This window comes from Canis lupus, chromosome 18, assembly GCF_048164855.1.
Source record: "Canis lupus baileyi chromosome 18, mCanLup2.hap1, whole genome shotgun sequence".
Taxonomy (NCBI): Eukaryota; Metazoa; Chordata; class Mammalia; order Carnivora; family Canidae; genus Canis; species Canis lupus.
This window is the reverse complement of record NC_132855.1, coordinates 53,275,240-53,298,378: the sequence shown is the minus strand read 5'-3', so window position 1 is coordinate 53,298,378 and position 23,139 is coordinate 53,275,240. Positions and strand designations below refer to the sequence as shown.

The following is a 23,139-nucleotide window of genomic DNA, read 5'->3' as shown; positions in this document are numbered from 1 at the left end:
GCCCAGAGAAAAGGCAGGTACCACAAAGGAGTTGACTGAATAGTTGACCTTAAAATCCTTTAGACTCTGGATTCGTATTATATGTATATTCTTTGACATGTTTACTTACTATACTTTTTGTCCTTGCTCTTTGTGGTACTGAACTTTTGCTGTAAGTTGCCTTTGATCATTGTACTCGAGTTTTCTGGCAGCTGTTTAATTTTTGAAATATTACAGAAGTTTAATGATAGGAACAGAACAATAGTCTCATCCAGAAGAGACTTCATTTCTAAGGTAGAGAAGTGCTTTTGAAATGATGGCCTGCTGCACCTTTGAAGTGAAATCTAGATTTGCCTTTGTAGACCATTCCAAACCCCAGAGGGTTAGAAGACCTAAACATAGTAGTGCTTTTGTTAATTTGCTGCTAAGGAAAACCTGCGGGTTGTGTTATTTACTTGTAGAGTCCAGTTGAGTAAGCCCTGCCTCTTCTTAAAACTCTAACCATCTTCTCTGCACAGACTTTTTGTCGATGGTTAGAGAACTCCTTGAAAGGTTTGCCAAAGGAGACAACTGTGGGAGCGGTCACAGTGACACACAAACAACTTACAGATTTCCACAAACAAGTCACTAGGTGAGTGATGTGGGGTTTTTTTTTTGTTGTTGTGTTTTAATGTGAACAGAAATGGTGTGCAGAAAAAATATATCTTTGTTTCTTATACCAGATACACCCAGGAGTATGTTTCTCGTGTGCCTTAAAATTCACAATTCAGTGTCTGTTTAGCGTTGAATTGCCCACATTGACATTAGAAACCAATTTGAGGGGAAATATCACCATGCTGTATAGGTGTACATCATTTTTACTGTACAAACTTATTAACAGGTATAAGATCTTTATGGGTAAGTGGAAGCATTATTTCTTCCAAGAGAAAAATGCATTCAGCAGACCACTACCCTTCACAAGATCTATCTTTATCTTTCTGGAGTCCTCTGTTCTTGTCTGTATTCAGGGATCAGAACTATAGATGTGAATTAGGCAAACCATTAGTTGTAAAACATAGATGATGTAAACTGAAGTGAATTGGAAAATACTCATTATGCCTAAGATACTGAAATTCTAATTGCATGCAGGCCAAATGAAATATCTGAGATGCTTTAAGCCCATGAGTCAATTGCTTGAAGCTTAGTTAAAATGTTAAGAAGTATACATGAGTATTTTTTTTTACTGTGAACATAGTAAACATTATAAGTGTAGCTGCATAGTCTTAATTACTACTTCATAGCTGTAAAGGAGTTGTTTAATTTCTGGACGGTGCCTCTGTTAGTATACATTTAGATTATTTTTCAGTATTACAGGTAATATTAAAACTCTAGCCTTTTCCTTCTTTTTGACTATTTTCCTTAAAATGCAGTCATTGGATCAAGATTATGAGATTTTATGGCTCTTGATAGCAATTGTATTTTGTAACTGTGTGCTACCTTGCCCCAATACATCTTTTTATATGTCTAGTATTTCTAGAATTCTGCCTAGATTTTAGGTATTAGCTTACAGTCATACAGTAGTGGAATTATTTATAGGTCTGAGAATTGAGTGTTGCAGAAGGGTTGGTAATAGCGAAAAACACTATAAATATTCTAATTGCTCATTAGTAGAAATTGGTTAACTGATTAACAGAATGTAAATAAATAGGCACTAACAAAAAGGAGCAAGAATGTCATGATACAGAAGTATATGTAAGGTATATTATAGAGGGGAAAAATAACAGTATCATATAACCAACCCAGCTTCTACTGACAGTTTTCTTAAATTTCTAATTGTGATGAAATACAGATAGAATTTATCATTTTAACCATTCTTAAATATACTGTTCAGGAGTGTTAAGTACATTGTGCAATCACTGTCCGGAATTTTTTTCGTCTTATAAAACCGAAACTATACTCCTAAAACATCAACTCTCCCTCCTCCTAGCCTCCCGTCCCCAGCAACCATAAACTCTACTTTGTTTATGATTCAGCTACTCTAGGTACCTCATATAAGTGAAATCATACAGTATTTGTACTTTTGTGACTCAGTGTAATGTTCTCAAGGTTCATCCATGTTGGTAGTATGTGACAGAATTTCCTTCCTTTTTACGGCTGAATGACATTCCATTTTCTGTATATACCACATTTATTTATTCATCTGTTGATGGACATTTGGATTGCCTCTACCTCTTGGCTGTTCTAAGTAATGCTGCTATGAATATGGGTGTATAAATATCTCTTTAAGACTCTTGCTTTCAGGACACCTGGAACATATAAGACACCCCTAACTTTGTTCTTTGTCCAGGGTTGTTTGGGGTCTTTGGGGATTCCCTATGAATTTTAGGATAGATTTTTCTATTTTCACAAAAAATATCATTAGGATTTTTTTTTAAGATTGTATTTATTCATGACAGACAGAGAGAGAGAGAGAGAGAGCGCGCACGCAAGGCAGAGACACAGGCAGAGAGAGAAGCAGGCTCCATGCAGGGAGCCCAACGTGGGACTCGATCCGGGGTCTCCAGGATCATACCTCGGGCTGAAGGCGGCACCAAACCACTGGGCTGCCCTCATTAGGATTTTTGATAGGGATTGCATTGAACCTATAGATTGCTTTGAGTAGTATTGACATCCTAACAAAATTAAGTTTTCCAGTCTATGAACAAGGAGATGTCTTTGTATTTATTGGAGTCTTTAATTTCTTTCAGCAGTGTCTTATAGTTTAAGTATTACATTCTTTTTGATCCAGTTGTAAAGGAACCAACTTGCACTTTTAAAAACTGCTATATATATCCATAGTAAATTTCTGGAAAGATAGCTAGGACCAAGAAGGGAGAAAAGACTTTTTACTTCATAACTTTCTATATTGTTTTCATTTTTTCATGAGCATGTGGTATACTTTTGTAATTAAAACCAGACCTAGTTTTTTAAAGGGGGGAGAGGGGTGCCTGAGTGGCTCAGTCAGTTAAGTGTCTGACTTTGGCTCAGGTCATGATCTTGGGGTCCTGGAATTGAGCCCCACATCGGGCTCTGTGCTTAGCAAGTAATCTGTTTGTTCCTCCCCACCACAACTTATGAAGTGGTGGTACAAGAGCTAATCTTTTCTGAGACTAATTTCTTGATCTTGCTTTCCAAAATGCAAGTGTTTGGGTTCTCCCAGGGTTTCTCATCTCCCAGGGTTTCACCAATAATTTTGTTAATTTGTTAAAATTCAAAGCCTGTGCGTTCTATTTTGTAGCTTACTAGAAGTGGCTTAACATCATGTCCCAGGAGTAACTGACTTTTGGCCATAGGCCAAATGACATGCATGACCAAAAAATGGCTTGTGACTACCTTCATGACATATTTTGCCAGAAGGGAATTTCCCCTCTTCTAGGTAGGTGTATATTGACTGGGAAGACTTTACAAAATTATTTTATTTATTTTTACTATGAATCTTCCCAGTGGAAGTACTATTCCACCCATAAGCAGTCTCAGGGGAAAGAGTATAGCTTCTTTCTGCTTCTATTTTGCTCTATCCCATCTAGTGGTATAGAAGGGAAGATCATATTGGTTCTAATTTCCTTAAAGCAAATGGGAACCTGGAGAGAACCATCAAACCACTAGGCTTAGAGTCAAGGATGTTGGCATGAATCTTGCCACTTACTGAACCTCAGCCTATTCATCTGTAAAATAGGATAATACCTATCTTATTCATAAAGGGTTATTATGAGATACCATGTGGAAATCTAAAGATTTGGCATGTTGTAGGTGATCAGTGAATGTTAACTTTCTCCTTGGAACAGAATCTGCAGGAATGTTGTTAAGCATTTGCAAAGCTAGCTTGAGCATGTCTCCTGACAGCTCTAAGGCAGCCACCCACACATTCTAGAATAGGTCTCCACCAAACTTGTATTCCCTTATCTGGGCTAATCTATGATAGGTAGAACAATAGAATAAATCTGAAAAGTCATGGACATTACCTTGTTTAAGGAAAATTGAGGCACACAGGAAAGGACCCCAAATAATGCAATGCTACAAAAAAAAATATCTTTGATTTTTGCCTTGTGATATGGGGAAATAAGGTGCACTACCAACCTGGCCTACTTGATCTCTCATTGCGGAACAAGTTTTGCTGCTCCTCCTAGAGTAGGCTGTGACACAGTCGTGGGAAATGAGTAGAAGAGGTAATGTTGAGGTGCTAGAGAAGGTTTGTGATTGCTCACCTTATAGTAATTCTCTTTCTCTAGTATGTGTGTTGCTCTTGAACCTTCTGTTCCATGCATGACTCAGTCTCCCTTTTGGTTTTAAGGTCTTATAACTCCTGCCTCAACATGTTGCTTTGTTTGCCATCCTAACAGGGAGGGCAAACTGGTTCAGTTTCATTTCAGCAAGTCCAAGCCTGTTTTTCAAATGGTACTGGTAATTAACTAATTCTCTAACATTTTTGGTTGGTCAACTTGAAGAAAGCTGAGGTTTTTCATTCTGAAATATTCTTGCTCTCCAGATACCATTAATTATGACTGGAAGAAATCCTGCCATCATTTCCCATTTCTCTGTGTTGATGTTTATTCTCTGACTCTTAACACTTGGCATGAGGATCACAAGGTCAGAAGATGTTGAATTAAGGAAACATTGATTCTAGAGTTAGAAGCCAGTATGGGGTATCTTCTTGCTCAGATCATCAGTTAGAGTTTGGTTACTTTCTGTCATCCACCAGAACATCAGGTGAAAAGGGCTGTGTTTCTCAGCACACTGCTAGGATTACGGGGCTTGAGGAACGAGCACCATAAAAGTATTCAGAAGTATGGTGAAAGGATCAGAATTGTGGGACTAGAAGCCAGAAGATAGAGCTTAGAAAAATAGTGCCTATTTTAAACGAATGAATGAAATGAGATGAAATGGAAAATAAATGCCAGAAGAACTGAGGCAGAAAACAAAATAGTAGTAGCTTTTAAGTTTGGTTGTTATTTTTAAATCCATTTCTCTGGGTCTAATCACCAAGGACACATTAACTATTTGGCTGAGGTTCTCCCCACCAGGGCAGTTGCTGACAGGACTGGGAGCGGAGCTGAGCTGACTCAAGATGCTGCCCGACCCCTCCTTCACCCTGGCTCACACAGTTCTCTGTACTTGCATTCTGGCTTTGGCACTTTTTCTCCTGTGTCACAAGAGAGGTGAAGGATGGAATTATCATTTCTCTTCTGGATTAAACCAAGGGTAGAAAGAGGGTAGAATTAAAACATGTGAGGCATTAGAACAGCAAAAGAATCTTAAGTCTCTACTGTTGCCCCACATTTAACTGTTTCGTACTGTCATAGTTCCTTATGATAACATGCCACACAGTGACTTCTCGTGGGTTGCATATCTTCTTCCTTTGTGACCGTGGGAGCATGAGCGATTATGTGCTTGCCAACCCAACTGCCTCCTTAATAGTATTGATTTGGAAATAGAGTGAGGGAAGGTAATGGTTGTATTGAAGCATGTTAAATTTACAAATGGCAGAATTTTTATAAAACCAAAAGACTATCATTTTCATTAAATTTTTTGGGTGGAGAGACTGGAAGAAAGTTTCTAGAATCTTTGGTTGAATCAAATCCTGGAGTCTGAATCAAGGTTCTTAATGTTTCCAACCTTGTAAAAGGTAGGGAAATCCAGATGTAGGCACAAGGGAGATAGTTCTCCTTTCACCTTCTTTTCTGTGGAACCACTTATCAGTTCTTTCCCCTGCCGTTTAACCATTATGAGAAGGAGAAAGCACTTTCTTCTAACATTGAATCCTAGGCAGTAGGCTGTGGTCCTGAGTTTTTTTTTAGAACCAAAGAGAGGGCCACAGAAGAATGAGCATATTTGGAAGTTCTTCCTCTTCCCCCTGTTTTTAGCTTAGCTCCATGCCCATTTACTGAAGCCTATTATGAAGATTGACACAAAAGAACAAAGTGGGCATCAACTGGATTCTCAGGGACAGTTTTGGACAAAGGCTTTTTGAAGAAATAGGGTCAGGTGAATATTGGGCTTTTCAAATCCCATCTCAGTGCTTATCTGAGGACCCAGTCCTGTTTCCCTCCCTACTTTCTACATGCCTTAACCCTTTCCTCTCTCCTCTCCTTTCTCCTCCCACAGGAGGAAACCCTGAGCAGCCTGTCCAACTAGAAAATTGCTGACTGCTAGAGACTTAGTTGCTGGAATGGGCTTTGTAAACAAAATCTGCCTTTGGAAGAGAATGAGGAAACCAGGATACCTAAGTTAGCTCAGCTCATAGAGTTAAAATTATTAGCCTTAGGTGAATATGCTTGCTTTTTTATTCGGGGGTTCTGGCTTTCTTGTATTTATGTCAGGGACTTCAACCAAGTGTTGAATGACTTAGTCCTCCAAACATTATAAGGTAGGTAACGTGGTAAATGAAGCAACTTAGTAACTCGTCCAAGAGTGGTGGAACCAAGATTCAAACCTAGGCAGTTTTTGTCTAAAGCCAGTCTTTAGGGACGATACAGCTTATAATTATTTCACATGCAGTAGTTAATGTTTGCCCTTGAGTTACAGAAAGATCAGAAGCAGAGTCCAGAGACAATGGAGAGAGCTTCAAACAACTAGGATAGTTCCCAGTGGACCTCGGTGTTGTAGTTGTTTTGAGCATATTTTATCTTTCTCATCAGGGACCAACCTACTTTTTCTTTTCTAGTGCTGAGGAATGTAAACAAGTTTGCTGGGCCTTGCGGGACTTCACCAGGTTGTTTCGATAGCTTACACTCCTGCACTGTGCCTGTCACCCAGGTGAGTGGTTATAGTTCCTGGCTTTTTCCCTGGCTGTCAGCAGTGCCTGGGGATGGCATAGGTTTTAGTGCCTATCATGGAACCTGTACTATAGCTAGTTAGGAAAGGACTTAACAGTTTAACACTGCTGAACGGTTAAGAAATGCAGGACCCAGGACTCCTGGATGGCTCAGCAGTTGAGCATCTGCCTTTGGCTCAGGGCATGATCCCAGAGCCTAGGATTGAGTCCCGCATTGGGCTTTCTGCATGGAGCCTGCTTCTCTTTCTGCCTATGTCTCTGCCTCTCTGTCTCTGTGTCTCATGAATAAATAAATAAAATTAAAAAAAAAAAAAAGAGAGAGAGAGAGAGAAGAAAAGCAGGACCCTGATTTGCTTAGGTCAAGGCAGCCATGATCTTGTCAGGTGCTTTTGGAAAAGCACCTGCTTCTTCACCCCCATAGGAAAGTTCTTATTGTAGGAGATCTCAAAAAAACATTACTCCTCTCATCCTTTACAGACACTTGAGGATGGTAAGTATATACGTTAATAAATATTTTTTTAATCTGGTTATTTTGGTGAAAACAGTGCTGACCTAAAGTTGACTATAATTACATTGACACCATTCTCCTAAAACTGACTTTTCAGATTTAATGAGCAGAGATGTTTATTCTTAACACTCTTAAGTTTGTGAACTCCAAAATGCCAGGTTCTGACCAAGACAGGAGGTAGCATCTTTGGCTCCTCATCATCAGTTTTTCTCCATGTGCTTCTGTGACTCCTGGTTCTAAAGCAAAGCAAGAATCTTAGCTAAGGAAAGAAAGAAGTGGGTAGTGGGATTTGGGTACCAGTTTCTTGACTGAGAGAAGAAAGGCAGCTCTTGTCCTATGCCCTCTCTTTGACGTCTTAGACATTATCCTCCCTGGAGGCAGTTCTCAGTGGATATGCAGCACCTCACTGGTGGCCATTAAATGTATTAGTAGATTAAGGCACTTTTCAGCAGTGCCTTGCCACGCCAGAAATTATTTCTAAATTTTATTCTTTAGCAAGTAGTGATATCATTTGGGATCCTCAAGTTGTGCAGTGTCAGTAACAGCTAATGTTGGTACACATAGGCTTGTTGGTGGACAGCTGTGGATGCTCTTAGCTCACACTTATGGAGCGCTGTGTGTGTGTGTGTGTGTGTGTGTGTGCGCACGCCAGGTACTGTTCTAAGTGCTAAGATCATCCTCAGGTGGTTCTCTGGCTTAGTTACCATTATTGTTCCCATGGTACAAGGGAATAGAGGTTCCAACATGTTAAACGATTTGATTTCACAGTGAGTAATTGATAGAGCCACAATTCAAACACTGATATTCTGGTGGTAGAGTCCTCACTTTTAACCACTCTACTTCATACTTTCACGTAGTACCATTTTGATACAGACTAAATCAGTGATTTTTAAACTTTTGTTAGTAGACAAAGTCTTCCTTCAGCATAAACTCTTACATGAAACACACCAGAATTTAGACTAAAGTAGAGATTTTCTGGTTGGTTTAAGGTGGGTAGCCTAGACCTGCTGGCTCACTCTTTACCCCCAACATATCATCCCTAGTTTTACAACACTCAGAAGGGGACTGCAGGTAGTATCATTACAGCGGTAGCCCTCTTGAAATCACAAGAAAAAAAAAATCCAACTTTCTTTTTTTCACTGAGTTCTTATGGCAAAAGCCAGTGAGGTACCTGAGCAAATAATAAGCTTCTTATAAAGTCAAGGTAGAAATTTTCCTATCTCCTGAACCACAGTTATTGACTGTTTTGTCTCTTTTGTCAGGAATGTCTTTTTTAATTAGAAGACAGGAAGAAAAAAAAACCAGACTGTGTCCCACAATCAGAAACCTCCATTGTGGCAGAGGGGCCTTCACCGCCACCACGGCGTTCCGCCAGACAGGAAGAGACTCCAGCCTTCAGAGGCCATCCTGAGGAGTTCCTGTTTGGGGGTGTGAGGGAAAATCAGCGCGGTTTAAAAAAAGATGGCTGCGGGCCTGTCCGGCGTGGTGGGAGGGGAGCTGGTTTCCTGGTGAACTTGTTTCAAAAGGAAAAATAATTTTAAAGAAATAAAAAAGGAAAAAAAGGAAAACTAAACTGAAAACAGAACTGAAACGTTCACTTGGTAGCAGTGACATGCACACACACATGTACCTAAACACATGCTAACATGCATGTGCACACAATAAAATAAAAGTACAAATTTTTGTGAAACAGAAACCTTTACTTAGGGAAAATGGGAATTCAGACTAAATAGCTGCAATTGAAAGAAAAGGGTCAGGATCATCTTTTAAGGTTTTCTATTGTTTTTACCTCTTTCTCCCACCCTTCTTTTCCTTTTTCCTCTCTCTTTTAATGAAAATGAGTGGAAATTTCCTCCCACTCTCCCCAGCATTTCTTCCCACCTCTAGAGTTATTCAGACAAGGAGGAGCCTGTTTGTTTTATATCATGGTCACATCAGTGATACTAGGACCTGCCAGGGCCAAAATTCATGTATATTCCCAGCCCTGACCCTATCCAATCTCTTAAATCCATTTCTAATCCCCATTGGATTGTCATCAAACTTGGAGAAAAGAGCCAAAATTAGGGTGAGTGGGATACAAATGTATATTCTAAGTTTTAGTTTTTTTAAGATTTTTGTGGGGTTTTTTTAGTTAATTTGTCACCCCCAGACATGAGAGAGGACAAAAAAGAGGGTGGGCATATGGGGGAAAGTGTTTACAGGGCTAACTGTATTTTACTAAAAAAAATGTGGAAATTATTTGACTTCATTGAGGGGTGAGGCGGGAGAGGGAAGCCCAAAGCAGATCTTAATGTTTTAAAGGAGTTGCAGCCCTGCACAGGTGTTAGCTATGAGGGCACTGTTCTGTCTGGTGTTGTAGCCATCGCAAGAACAAATCAACAGCAACAAAAAAAAAAAAAAAGAAAAGAAAAGAAAAAAATAATAAATTTTTAAAATTTAATCAGTGTTTGTTTTTCCTCTTTTCACTGCCTCATAGCTCTGAAATGATACAGCTAGACTGCGTGAGTGAGCAGTCTTAGCCCTTACCTGGGAGATGGCTGTGGATCAAGTTTAAACAGCAGGCCCCTGCCCTTGACACCACGGATACTTCATATTTCAGAAATGGCTCCTGCATCTTTTATTCTTCTAGTTCATCCTAAAACTCCTCGTGCTACACTTTATTCTTTCATATAGCCTCAGGAGCCAAGAGAATGGGTCCCTACACATGTTAAACAAAAATGCGGCACATATATTCTCTACAAAGCCACCCAAGTAGATTCCTAACCCACTGATTCCTAACACACTGACTATGGTATTTGGTCTTTGAAAAAAAGAAACCTGTATTGCACTATAATTGACACAGGATAAGCTGCACATATTTCAGTTACACAGTTGATAAGCTTTGACATAGGATACACCCATGAAACCATTAACACAATCAAGATAGTGAACATACCTTTACTCCCAAAAGTTTCCTCATGCCGCTTACATCCTCCAGTAGCTACTAATCAGCTTTCTGTCACTATAGATTAGTTTGCATTTTCTTTAGTTTTATATAAATAGGATCACATAGTATGTTAAAGCAGTTGGGTTTTGAGCTAATAAGTTTGACTGCAAAGCTCTATATAGTGTTTGGAATCAGTAAAACTGAACCTTCTTGCATAACCTCAGTTGTACTCAGAGTTTGACTTGGACAGGATTTTAGACCGCACACATCTAAAAATCCGCCCACCCTTCAGCTAGCTTCCTCCTGGAAAGCAGAGCCAGCCAGCTGAGTGCTTATGGAGCCCCACTGACTCATCAACCTGGAAGGCTGGCCCTCCTCCTGTCGCAGCCCTAGAGATGGAAGGCAGGTGCTAGGGGAAAGGGCCAGCTGATGCCAGAAATAGGGTCTGGTAGAAGATCATGGAAGCAGATGGTACTGGAAAAAGTAAGCTGAATCTGTTTTTAATATTTATTAATTGAAAAATACATAAAATTCCATTTCTACCCCAAAGAGGTAGCTGCTGGCCTTAAGGATCCAGTATGATACCTAAGTGCCTTTCTCAGGAAGGAGAGAGATGTGAAGAAGTGAGGCCCAAACTAGGGAACCCCACAACCTGATCAGGCCCATCCCTGCTGAGGCAGCATGGCCCATAGCACTTGGCTCTTCTGGCCACAGGAATTGGGGTAACCACAAGATTGGGCCACTCTGAGACCGTTCCCTCTCAACGAACCCCCCAGGGGTGGTGGGGGAGTTACTTCTCTGCTTCCTGGGGCTTATGGCTGAGTTCCTCCAGAGTGAGCAGAGGAGAGGCACATACAGGGAGACAGCCCTCAAAGCAAAACTGGCTTCCAGCTTCCCTCAGATGCTACGGGAAAGAGCCTGGAACTTGGACCTCTCTTCCCTCTCCCTTCTCCGTGCAAATCCACTCCAGGACACCCAGATAGTGGGCCCCGTAGTCAGTCAGATGCCCACTGGGGCCATCACCCTTCACATGAGCCCACACCCCTAGGTGGGAAGCTGTGCCAATGTCCGTCTGCATGCAGTCTCATTGTTGCATGCCAACTGAGTGCATGGGCCAGGCCCCCTGGCCAGCACTGAGGCCTGCCACAGCGGGGGCCTGGGCCACAGGCTGCAACCGCTGCTGGGACTGCCAGAGGTGATGGAGCTCCTTGAACTGCTCTACCATGCGGTCTTTGAGGTCTGGGTTTGAGATCTGTAGCCGGATACTATCAGCTGACCAAGAAAGCTCCCCTGAGAACATCTCCAGCAACAGCCGAGCTGCTACAGGCACCACCTGTGGGGCAGAGACAAAAACAGTCAAATCCAGTTGTGCCTGAGGCATTCACCAGAGGGCAGGTGGTGGACTGCATCCACCAGGAAGAAGAAGGGGCACCAATTTCTACTTCATACAAAGGCTGCTGATGTGTGGGCAGCCTCCGGCCTTGATTATCTCTGGCCACGGAGTTCCCACTGCTCAGAGAGCCCTGGGCCTCTACCTGGGGCAACGGCTGATCCCCAGGATTCCCCAATATTCAAACCAAAGCAGAGTAGGGGGTGAGATGGCGGTATACCTGTACAGTGATGAGCTTCTTCTCTCGGGGTTTGCGGTCAGGCCACTCCTCCCCAAAGCAGAAGAAGATCTCAAATGGCGGTGGGGTGTTAGTCTGGCCCTTCTGGAACAGGATGAGCTCTGCAGCAAGATCAAGACCCTTAGAGGCTAGAACCATGCCCCTGGATGAGAGAAAGCCAGGAAGAACACGATGCGGGTCCCTCACCATTGAGAAAATGCTCCAGGCTGAAAAGCTTGGTTTTGACCTCCCGCTGGATGGGGTTGGGGTGTGAGCCGTGGGCCGAGGCGCAGGGCCCGCTCCAGAACACTTTGCACTGGCACAGGCGGATGGCATACAGATCTTGGCCCTGCAGCTGGAGTATGAGGCCGCGGTCCAGGACATCCAGCAGCTGGTTTGTGTAGAAGCGCTGCTTGTCGCTGGGGATGTCCTCAGGGCTGGGGAAGCGCACTTGCTCCAGGCTCACGGGGCCGAAGAGCTCTACCTGGTCCTGGGTGGGCTCCAGCTGACTGTAGAAGAGCCGGCACCCCTGGGGGTTGCTGATGGTGAGGGCACGGGGTGGCCGCCCCCGGTACTGGAACTTGATCTCCAGGTCCGTCACTGTGGGGCAGAGGGCAGTCCCGCCCAGGCCATGAGCCCCACGCCTCCTCATTCTGTAGCCCACTGACTTGCTCTGTCCTCTGCCCAGTGGCCAGACCATCCTGTCAGCAATCCCAGTTGCCCCCCCACCCTGCCCCCAACCCAAGGAGGGACTGGCTTGAGCATCTTTGCTCTTCATCCTCCACCCTTCTGGCAAACCAACCCCCCAGCTCTGCTTTACCCACCCAGCCCTCCTGTGGGTCCTTACGAGGCAGCATGTGGGGGCTGATTAGCAGGTCGGGCAGGAGTTGTTCGCCTGTGGGGGGCAGGCTGGCAGCCAGGGGCCCAGGCTGCAGGCTCGGCAGGACTTCAGGGAGAAGCTCCCCAAAGCCAGCAGGGTTGCCAGGGGTGGGGCCCAGCAGGCTGGGGTCTGGTGCAGGAGGGCCCAGCACCACAGGCGGCTGGAGGGTGGGCGGCCACTTGACATCCTCTTTGGGTAAAGAATAGGGTGCCATGGGGGGGCCAGGTTGCACTGCTTCTACAGAGGGTGGGGGCAGGCAGAGCTTTAATGCCACTTCTGGAAACTTCCCCCTAGGCCCACCTACTCCCAGTCCTGGGCATCCCCCCAGCCTCCCTTCAGCCCCCTCCCAGGTACCTATGGTACCTGCAGCCTCTACTTCTACCAGGCCCCCAACCACACCACCTCCCGGCCCCACCTGTGATGCTCAGGCTTGGTAACATCCTCTGGAGCTGAAGGGAAGACCCAGGCAGACGAGGGAATAGGCCAGAGAGATAGAAGGGAGGACAGGTTAATGAATTGATCTGAAGCTAAAGAAACACATGAGAACAACAGGCAATTCCCCGGTGCTCAGCTCTGCAAGGCCAGAGTCTGCCTTCCATCCCAGCTCTGCCCTCCCAGGCGGCTCCATGAGCTCTCACTGCAGGTAGCGGTCCCTACTCAGCCCCAGCTCCTGTGCGGGTGTGTCAGACAACATGTGGGTGTGTTTTGTGCCAACAAAGCCCTAAGGGAGTTCAGGGCAGTGACTGTGCCCTTAGCCTCAGAACCCCAAGAAGAAACTCAACAGCAGAGCTACTAAAAAGGCTGCAGGAGCCTGGAGGAAGGACCGCGGAATCCTAAAGCAGAGCACGCAGCAGAGAGGTCCCGACAAGGCCCACCACGTCAGTGCAGGCCGACGCTGCCAGGAATGGCCCCGAGCTCACGTCTTCCTCTTCTTCCTCCTCCTCCTCTCCTGCACCAAAAGTGTAATCCTCACTAGGCTGGGACTCTGTAGAGTAGGGAGAGAAAACAGAGGGAGTCAGTGGAGGAGGAGGAGGAAGGCCACCAGGGCTCCACGGGGCAGCTCCTGCTGTGGTTCTTCCTCACCCACAGTGGCCCCCACAGTGAGGTGAAACCCCACATAGCTGCCAGGAATCACTGGGGACCTCCCTGACCCCATGGCACTAAGCTTCTTAAGTCACTAGACCTACACTCCCTGTAGCCAAGAGCCACGAACAGGGCAAACTGAGGAAGGTAGACATGGAGCCTGGTCTCTGCCAAGTCATTCCCGGCCTCATAAGTGGCCCCATGGCAGGCCACTCACGGGAACTTGGGGTGTTAGGACCTGGAAGCAGGTCCCTGACCACTGCACGCTGGAGGGACCCTGGGCCTTCCCGAACAGCTTCCTAGGTGGCCCACCTAGGGCCAGGCCTGATACCTGCGGGAGCGGAGCCATTAGAGCAGACCTCGTAGATCTTGTAGGGCTGAGGCGGCATGTCCCGGGGTCCATCATAGATGAGGCGGAAGTCACGGCTCTTGTTAAGGGCACAGCGCAGGTTGGCCTTCCACTTGGCTGGGTCCGCCTCGTCCACCCCCTCGGTGTACTTTCCTGTCTCCTTGGCCCAGGCCTGAGGCAGGGAGAAAAGATAGGCCACCGCCGAGAACCACCCTCAGCAATGCCCCAGCCCCTCCTCGCCTACGGAAGTCACTGCTGAGCGGTGAGAAGTTCAGGGACACACGGAGCCCCAGAGCATCTCTCTGCGAGGTGGGAGACTGGGAGACGGGCCTGCAATCCTCCCCAGTCTCCTCAGGGCTCCGACAAACTATAGGAAACCTACGTGCTTTGAAAGGCATTTCATCAGCCACTCCCGGGAGGGGAAATAGATAAAATCTCCGAGCAGGACGGTGCAACATGGAAGGTAAGAACACTGGATCTGGAGTGGGATTCATTTGAATCTGGAAACTGCCATCCACCAGCTGTGGGCCAAGAGCATGTCACTCTGCCTCTTTTTGCTGTAATGTCTCCATCGGAGTGTCCCCTCACAAGTGTGCTAGTGAAGACTCCAGAGCCCACAGAGCTTTCAGAACTGTGCCTGCACTTCGGATGGGCTCCATACACTTCAGCTGTTGGTATTATTTTTGAGGGTAAGTTGGCTGATGTCAGGATTCCAAATATTCCCCCCCACACACTTTTTTAAAAGATTTTATTTATTTATTCATGAGAGACACACACAGAGAGAGAGAGAGAGAGAGGCAGAGACACAGGTAGAGGGAGAAGCAGGCTCCATGCAGGGAGCCCGATGTGGGACTTGATCCCAGGACTCCAGGATCGTGCCCTGGATCAAAGGCAGGCATCAAACCGCTGAGCCACCCAGGGATCCCCTATTTCTCCCCTTTAACCTAGCAATTTGACTTCTAGGAGTTTATCCTGGGGATACAGAAGCATCCACATAAAATTCTGCACATACAAGGTTATTCACTGCAGCACTATTTGTAAAAGCAGAAGACCCCAAATAAATAAATGCCCATCAACGGGACCTGATTAAATTATGGCCAATCCTTAGAATGGAATACTGGGCAGCAAGAAAAAAAAAAGGAGGTGCTTTTGATATACTGAAAAGTCATAATCTTCAAGAAATATGAGGTACAGAAGGGTAGCTATACAGCTGTCATTTTGTGAAAAGCAGGGAGGAAAGATAGGTACCTATTTGTGTGTATGCACAAAAATCCCTCAGGAAGGAGAAACGAGAAATTGACAATACTAATTGCCTCCAGGGAGGGATTGGGTGGCTGGAGACAGAGGTGGGAGGGAGGCCTTTTTGCTGCAAACCATTGTACACTTTTTTAAATTTTGCATTGCATTACCTATTCCAAAATAAGAAACAGATTTGAAAAGAACCTTCAAAGGGTAAAATATCTACCTGCAAAGACTAAGGAAGTATCTACTTGCAAAGACTATTGGAAAACATCCAAATCTTTAAAAATAAGGATTCTCTTTGACCCAGCAATGCTGAACTCTAGCAACTAACCCCAAAGAAAATCATTTATGATATCCAAAGGGTAAGTAAGAGTTTAGAAGGTGTACATGGCAACAGGTCTTCAATACCGGAACACTAAAAGCCAAGTGAGGTGTCCAAAAGCCAGGTCTGGATAACTAAACTGCTAACCCCTCCAGTGGTCACTGAAAGTGATGTGACATTTATGGCAGAGGAGAGCTGGGCCTGATGTTGGGTGGAAAATACAGGATACAAAACAATATACGGTTGATTTCATTTTTTAATTTTATAGACACACATACAGAAAACTGAAAATAGAAGCAAAAAAATATCCAAAGTCGTTACCTCCTAGTGTTAACATTACGGAGGCATTCTGGGGTCTTCTTTTAGGGTATGTGCACTCCACACAGGCGCCCTGCACACGCATGTACCGACGTGTGATGAGAATGAGAAAGGAAAAGGGAGGAGGAGGAAGGTCTCCTGGGGGGGAGGGGCTTCTGTCCCCACCTTGCTCTGGGCAACAGGTTAAAAAAAAGGCACAGCTGTGGGAATGCCTGCATCCCCTTAGTCCAAGCCTGGGGTCACCTGCAGCAGGGCAGCTGGGACAGTGGTCAGTTTGGTATATGGGGGATCCTCTTCTGGGGGTGGTGCCTCCGAAGTCCAGGCGGTAACCCCCATCCAGAGCTTACCTTGAAGATGGTATTATCCCCCTCCTGGCTGGGGCCATGTCGCGTGGCATGGCGCCAGGGGATGCAGAAGAATTTCCTTTCCCCATTGACCCACTGAAGCCCTGGGTACTGGCAGCTGTTCACCTGGGCCACCAGCCAGGGCTTCAGTCGCACGCGGCGGGGCGGAGGGGGTGCCCTGGGGGCAGGCTGGTTCATGGCCAAGGGGTCTGTGGGAGAAACCCAGAGGCGGCGGGCGCATCAGAAGCTTTGCAGATAGACGCTGCCTATGGCACAAAGACGTGGGGTGGGGGCACCCAGGGTGGGGGTTGCCAAGCCAGGGGTACTGTGGCTTTCTCTTCCTCCCAGCACTGGGGGCCAGAGTGTCTCCAGCCTGCACAGACAATTCCCTTTTCCAACCATCAGCTTTCTTGCCACAGGGTCACTACATCTGTGCTCTGAGTTTGGGGGGGTGGGGGGGACGGGGTTTACAGATACAGCGGATGCTGTGCGTGCCGCACCCAGACATGCTTTCCCAAGTGGGGCACCAGCTCCCCAGCTGCTGTGAGGCTGGAGCAGCACAAAGGCACTGAGCTGCTCACTGCTGTCTCACTCCCGGGGCTCCCTCCAGGGCCCATGTGACTGACAGGTGAGGAGAAAAAGCCAGTCTCCTTGCTTCCGTGGAGCAAACCGGTGCAACGTGTGCTCCAGAACTGCCTGCGGCCGGGCTGAAGGCTGCCTCCAGCCCATCCCACATCTTTGCTCAGCTTTCTTCCTGCCCACCCTGCTGCCCTCCCTCTCCTTGTCCCCAGGACTCCCTCCCTACAGCACCTTCGAGGAAACCTGGCGCAAGAGCAGGTCACCATGTGTGAATGGAGGGAGGGTTCCCAGCCTATCCCTCAGAACTCCCTTTCTTCCTCAGTTTTCCTCAGGGATGAAGTTTCTCTGAGGAAAGCTGGACGTCTTGAGAGAAATCCTACCAGCCATCTCAGCCCACCTCCTGCATCTCCAGGACAGCAGCCTTAAGTAGGACTTGAGAAATACCAGCCAAGTGATATACCCCAGGTGCTAGAAGATTCTGTCCTGCACCCGTTTCTCCTCCACCGGCCCTGCTCTCTCCAGGATCCTCCTCTGACTCAGAGTGGGGTGAGACCAGAGGTCAGAGGAAGGCCGCTGGGGCTGTGACACAGGCAAGGGTCCAAGGTGGGGCAGGCCTGTCAGGGAAGGAATGGCTGGAGGAAATGGGGCATCCGGGTGGCAGATGGGGACAAGAGCTATCCTTAGCGTTTGTGGTACCACCGTGTGACAAAAGGACTAGGGTTTGAGTCAACACCTGAACAGCCTCCACAGAGGCAGACTAGAGACCAGGTTGAAAAAAAGAACTTTCCGAAAGCTAAAGCCATGTGACAAACAGGCTAGGCCTGGGAGCAACTGGTGTCTGAAGGTACTCAAGCTCAGGTGAGCTTCCTGGCCTGCCGTTGGGGTGAGCTTGGAGCGAGAGGCTCTCTCAGGTGTGGGCCCCATCATTCCAGGCTTGCTTGGAGCTCGGTTTCCCCAGAAATTCCCTGCCCGGTACCTTTTTGGGTTGTAGTTGTTAAGCGCCACTTCCACGCTGCTAAAAAGTCTCCATAGGCCAGGCCTCTCTTCAGAGCAGTGCCCAGATCCGGGCTGCGACAGGAAGAGTAAGAGACCCCCCAGCCCAGTCCCCAGGCCTCAAAAGACTGGTGGCTCAGTTCCCCTTTCTGAACCAAACTCCACCCAGACCCAGGGGAAATGAAAGTGGCCAGACCAGACAACTCAGAAATCTGACTCACTGTGAACATGGAAAAAGTGACATTTGGGTCCCCAAGACCACATTCTTAATCCTCTACCCTGTAGCCCATTGCCCCCCATCCCTAAGCTTGCTGATGGTCATTATACATTAGCGTGGTTCACAGCAGGGGGTAGAGCCTCGCCCACCACATCAGTTTTTATAGTTCCCAGCTGCACCCTCTGCAGAGAGGCCTTGCTCCTCGAACAGACTGGTGATAGGCACCGGTAGCTGTCAATTCTGGCTAAGTGGAGGTGGACAGAGGAAAGCTCTGAAGACCCAGAGGAGAAGGCAAGCGAACCAGATGATCATCTCTCCACATGGTCAGGCCAGCAGCTGTGCGTGGGGTGGTGGAGCGGGGAGACCAGAGAGGCCTACTCCTCTGCCCAGGGCAAGGAGGAAGTCAGGGTGAGTCCTGCCACCTAGCCTGGCCCAGCAGTGCTGTTCAATACAAAGATTTTGAAATGACTCATGTCAGTAATGTACAATCCCTTTGGGCAGTCTAAGGAGCGGGGTATGGAGAAGAGGCTCCCAGGACAAGTCCAGCCAGGGCCAAGGGAGGGTGTCCAGCAGGCCAAACAAACATCTTCAGCCTCAGGTGCACCAAGACCAGGCTCAGTGTGTTTCCCAAGGAGCCTTCCTCCTGCCTGGAGGTGGGCTTAGATCTAATTCAGACTATCCTAATGCTAAGAGTTCTGAATCTCAAAGCGTTTGCACCCCATCCCTACTTTCCCTCCAGATAGAAACAGTCACCCACACTCCCAGGGGACCTCAGAAGCTATAGCACAACCTAAAAACTCCATCCTACATTCTATCCCCCCTTGCTGTGAGGACTTGATTTTTCAGGCCTGCCTTCTCAGGAGTCTGGAGACTTGGGGGTGACATTTCTGCAGCCTCCAGACCTAGGATTTGAGCTCTGGAGAGTGGGGAAAGCCAAAAGAACCTGCATCAGTTTCCACGGAAATGAGGAAAAGAGGTGTGGGCTGCTGAGGATCTGAGGAAGCCCTCATGGGTGAATTATATAAAAGTGAAGCATCTAGAGGGGCACCTCAGGAGCTCACGCTGGGGTGGGGAAGCCCCACAATTCACACCGGGACCCTAAAGTTCCAGGAGGCAACCACCTGAGGAGCCTGGAACCCCATAGGGCCCAGGGACCCCTAGGGAAGGAAGCTCTGCAGCCCCATAGTGTGAGGAGCATCAAGCCCCTTGCCACCTCTGGACTTTGATTACACTGTCTCCCTGCAAACCCCACACTAAACTCGGGGAGAAGGCGAAGGGTTCCCTACACCTGCGTCACCCTAATCCCACACCCTCCAGGTGAGTTGACCACATCTTGAGACAAGCAGATGCCTCTCTCGGCTTCCTTCAGGGGAAAGCAGAGGTGCAGGGGGAAACCCCAAAGTAAGGCCTTTAGGCTTAAAAGAAAAAAAAAAAAAGTGGTTTCCCAATGCCTCCCTAGGCTTGACAGGAGCCAGCTGCCAGACCAGATAGTTCAAGGGAGGGCGGGGACTCTGCCCTGGCCCGGTGGGCCTCCTGGCCTCCTCCGCGGGCCGCCTGCGTCCTGGCTGCTCCTGGGCACTTAGCCCCGCTCTGGGGGGCAACCTGGCGGGTCCCGCGGAGCCACCTCCAGGGCGCCGGCGCGTTCGCCTGCTCCCGGGCTCCTCCCGCTGACGGCGCCCCCTGCCTGCGCCCCGCCACCCCAGGGGCTGCCCAGGGGCTGCCCAGAGACTCCTGCGGGCGGGGTGGCGAGGGGGACACCTTCTACCCGCCTCGCGGCCACGGCCATCCGCCTTTCCTTCTACTTTTAGACTCTTCCTTGTTTTAAGTTCGAAGGAAGGACCTAGTCCAAGAATTGCTCCCGCGGTTCTTCTCTGCGGGGAGGCTCAGCGCCTCTCGCTGCTGGTCGCGAGGCAGGAGGCGCCCCCGCCCGACACCGTCTTCCCGCACACTCTGCCCCGGTCCTGCCATTGGCCTTAAGGTCCTGGGGAGACGAGCCCTTTAAGCCTCATCCTCTTGGCCGAAAGCGGGATGCCTAGGGGCCCCCTCTAAGACCCGAGCCAGGCCGCTGCCGGGCGCCGGGGCGCTCCCGGTCCTTGCGGTGGCTTGACGAGCCGGAGCGAGCGAAGAGCCGAGCTGGCCCCCGGGCTCCGCCCCCCGCCGCGCGGCCCCCGGGCCCTCCGGGCGCCTGCGGGACGAGGCTGCCGGGCGGCGCGCCCTCCGCCCATCGCGCCGCAGGAGGCACGGAGGAGGCCGCCCTGCAGTCGGCGCCCCCAACGCCCCGCCGCCCGGGCTCGGCCGCCTGCGGAGCCGGACGCGACCCCTCCCGCGCTCCCGCCCCGCCCCGTCCCCCCGCCCGCCGCCGGCAGGTGCCCCGAGGGCGCGGAGAGGAGCGCGGGCGGCCGCGACCTACCTGTGTGCGCTGCGCCCGCGTGGCTGCGCCCGGGAGCACCGGCCGGCGGCGGGGCCGAGCTGCGCTCTCCGCGAGCGGCGCCTCCCGCCCGCCCGCCCGCCCGGCACTTCCGCGTCGCCCGCCCCCGCCCCTGGGCCGCGGCCGCCGAGCCGGGGAGCGCCCGCAGCGCCCCGCCCTGCCCCTCGGGACCACCCCGGAGGCGCCCCAGCCCGCAGCGACCCCGCGGCCGAGCGCCCGGCGCATCCGGCCCCGCCGGGCCCGCCAGGCCGACTCCTGGGCTCGCTCGGGCGCCGGCAGCTGCGGAAGAGTCGTCCGACAGCCCCGCAGCCCGGCCGCAGGCGCCGCGGAGCTCGGCCGGGTCCTCCCTGGCCCTGGAAGGTCCCCTCGGCGCCGCGCTCCGGGCCGGGTCGCCGCCGTCGCGAGCCCGACACCCCCGCCCCGACGGGCTTGCAGGGGGCGCCCCACGCCGCTCGGCCCCCCTCTGGGTCTCAGCCCTCGCACCGCCCGCCCGCTCTCCCTCCCGGCCGCCCTGGGGACCTTCCAGCGCCAGTGCGTGGCCCCTCGCCCCGCGCGTCACGCTCACGGCGGCTGGGACCGTCCATCTGCCGCGCTGAGCGGCTCTCGTTTTGCGGTTCCGGCCCCAGCCTTCATATGCCCTGTTCCTTCTCCTGGAGCACCTCCTCTTGCCTTCATACGGCTGCTCTCTGAATTTTGTCTCAGCATCACCTCCTCTGGAAAGCCTACCTTGACTTCCTCTCCTTGGTCGGGTGTCTGAGCTCCCAAGCTCGTCCTTGTTGGCTTCATTTATGAATTTTTTTTTTTAATGTCTGATTCCCCCTGCAGTCAGCTTACTCGGGGGGCTCTTCTTGTCTTTTCATTTTCTCTAGTAATTTTTAATTTAAAAAAATGTTAATGAAGAGCAATTTCCAAGTTAAATTTTAGATAGCAACTGGAATATATTCATTTTTTCTAATATTATCAAAATACTGCCAGATTCCTGTAGAGCCCAGGGTGCGTGAATGTGTGGGTGGGGGGAGCTGTATTACTTGCCCTTTAAAGCGGGCACTGTATTTTTTGCAAATTCAGTGTTAGTTGATGAATCAGAACTTTGACCTTTCCCTCCTCTGCTTTTCCCTCTAGGAACACCTGGGTTGCTCTTCATTATTAATATGTATCATTACTCATTATGTGTTGTCTTTTTTTTCTTCATTTCTGCATCTCCCTCTCCTCTCCCCCAAACCTCAGTCCTAACGTAAAATGGAAATACAGTTATGTACAAGTATTTTATTATTTGTATCTGCTGAGTATTTCACTATTTCATATTTTTAAAAATTTAAAGTGTGGATAGTAGATTTATATTTTTCTTCTGTAAAAATGAAACTGCCATTAAGTAGAAAGTGGCCACCACAAAATGGGAACCCTTTCCCACCAATGCTTGATAGAAAAATATTCTACATTGGTCCAGAAAATATATCTGGAGCAAGAGCCACCAAAAGACTTCTTTTATTGTCAGATGTCCCACACAGAGTCTGAGGGACCATGAGACTCTAGGATTCTGCACCCTGCCCTCTACCCACTGCCCCTCTTGCTCAGGTGAGGTCCCAGCTCTTAGAGACTCTGAACTCTGTTAAGAGCCCTGCGGGGGGAGACCCCTACAGGGCCTGTGTACAGGAAGCTCACCACACTTGAGCTGGCATCCATCTCTGGTGCCAAGTTACCTTAGGCAGGTTCTATGAATCTGATTCCCTGTCTGTAAAGGGGAGATGTTACCGAGCTCACAGCATTGGCAGGAGGCTCCAGTGATAGGCGCTACACAGGAGCTCTGCTCCACCGGGGCCTGCCTTGAGCAGACTGGGGGAAATCTGAAGGAAGAACCACTCTGGGCCAGAGACATGGCATAGGGAGGAAGGAGCAGGGGCTCTTCCAGGCTCTTCCAAAACAGAAGGGTCCCCATGGTGAAGCAAAAGCAAAGGGAAAGTGAGGCTACACCCAATGCCGGTGCAATCACTCCTGGTCTCTCAACCCCACCCCTGTGCCCCCAGCAGGGCCTGGCCACAAGGAAGCAGGGAGACTTGGCCTCCACAGCCCCGGACATGTGCCCAGGCCCCTCACTCCCAATGGTGAACTAGCCCCTGCCCCCACTTCCCCTGCCTGGGGTAGCAGATTGAGGGTGTGGTGAGAAGCCCAATTCCGGTAGAGGCCAGGGTGCATGAGTGTGTGGGTGGGGGGAGCTGTATCACCAAAGGGAACTGAAAGAAGCTGAGTGTGAGTGGGTAGGGAGAGAGGACAAAGGTGCAAGAGGCAGTGGGACAAGAGCCCCCGCCCAACTCTGGACCTGCCCCTCTCAGTGCAGGCCTGAATGAGAGCTGCCTCGACCGCCCCTCCAGGAGACCCATCCCCTCAGGCTCAGCCCTTGGGATTCCCCAGGCTCACCTGTCTCCTAGATACCCCTCTTTCTGGGAACTTGCTGGCTAGATGCCAGGCTCTGGAGTCTAACAGGCCTGAGTCACTCCCTGGCTCTACCACTGAGGCATTGTGTGACCTTGAGCAAACCACAGCCTCGCTGGGATCCCCATTTCCATCACTGCACAG

At 49.1% G+C, this 23,139-nt stretch overlaps 2 protein-coding genes across 8 annotated transcripts in view; one reads left to right on the top strand and one right to left on the bottom strand.

Annotated features, from left to right (window-relative positions):
* TNPO3 (transportin 3) overlaps window positions 1-9,717 on the top strand; it is an 84,136-nt gene extending 74,419 nt beyond the window's left edge. For both annotated transcript variants that reach the window (XM_072784513.1, XM_072784515.1), the window contains 3 exons: window positions 498-610; window positions 6,659-6,750; window positions 8,540-9,717. In XM_072784513.1, the coding sequence (XP_072640614.1) occupies window positions 498-610; window positions 6,659-6,719 (174 nt within the window). In that variant the 3' untranslated portion in view covers window positions 6,720-6,750; window positions 8,540-9,717. The remainder of the gene's footprint in view (window positions 1-497; window positions 611-6,658; window positions 6,751-8,539) is intronic.
* Window positions 9,718-10,696: 979 nt separating this feature from the next.
* Window positions 10,697-21,395, bottom strand: IRF5 (interferon regulatory factor 5). 6 transcript variants are annotated; one of them, XM_072784519.1, is made up of 10 exons: window positions 20,548-20,564; window positions 17,904-17,995; window positions 16,352-16,557; window positions 14,105-14,294; window positions 13,566-13,675; window positions 13,106-13,139; window positions 12,658-12,927; window positions 12,018-12,410; window positions 11,814-11,932; window positions 10,697-11,536 (listed from the first exon to the last, which is right to left on the bottom strand). In XM_072784519.1, the coding sequence occupies exons 3-10, from the start codon at window positions 16,544-16,546 to the stop codon at window positions 11,288-11,290; spliced, it is 1,560 nt and encodes a 519-aa protein (XP_072640620.1). In that variant the 5' UTR covers window positions 16,547-16,557; window positions 17,904-17,995; window positions 20,548-20,564; the 3' UTR covers window positions 10,697-11,287. The 6 variants fall into 6 exon arrangements, with proteins under 6 accessions (XP_072640620.1, XP_072640622.1, XP_072640621.1 ...); XM_072784521.1 differs by lacking the exons at window positions 17,904-17,995; window positions 20,548-20,564 and adding an exon at window positions 21,292-21,395; XM_072784520.1 differs by lacking the exons at window positions 17,904-17,995; window positions 20,548-20,564 and adding an exon at window positions 21,085-21,210.
* Between the last annotated feature and the right edge of the window lie 1,744 nt (window positions 21,396-23,139).

What these genes read in the sequence shown, in the direction of transcription:
- IRF5 (XM_072784516.1), bottom strand. Translation starts at nt 18,150, where the DNA reads ATGTTCACAGTGAGTCAGATTTCTGAGTTGTCTGGTCTGGCCACTTTC. An exon ending in AACAACTACAACCCAAAAAG is followed by an intron (nt 16,558 to 17,903) that starts GTACCGGGCAGG and finishes TTTCTCCCACAG; the next exon opens with ACCCCTTGGCCATGAACCAG. An exon ending in GGGATAATACCATCTTCAAG is followed by an intron (nt 14,295 to 16,351) that starts GTAAGCTCTGGA and finishes TCCCTGCCTCAG; the next exon opens with GCCTGGGCCAAGGAGACAGG.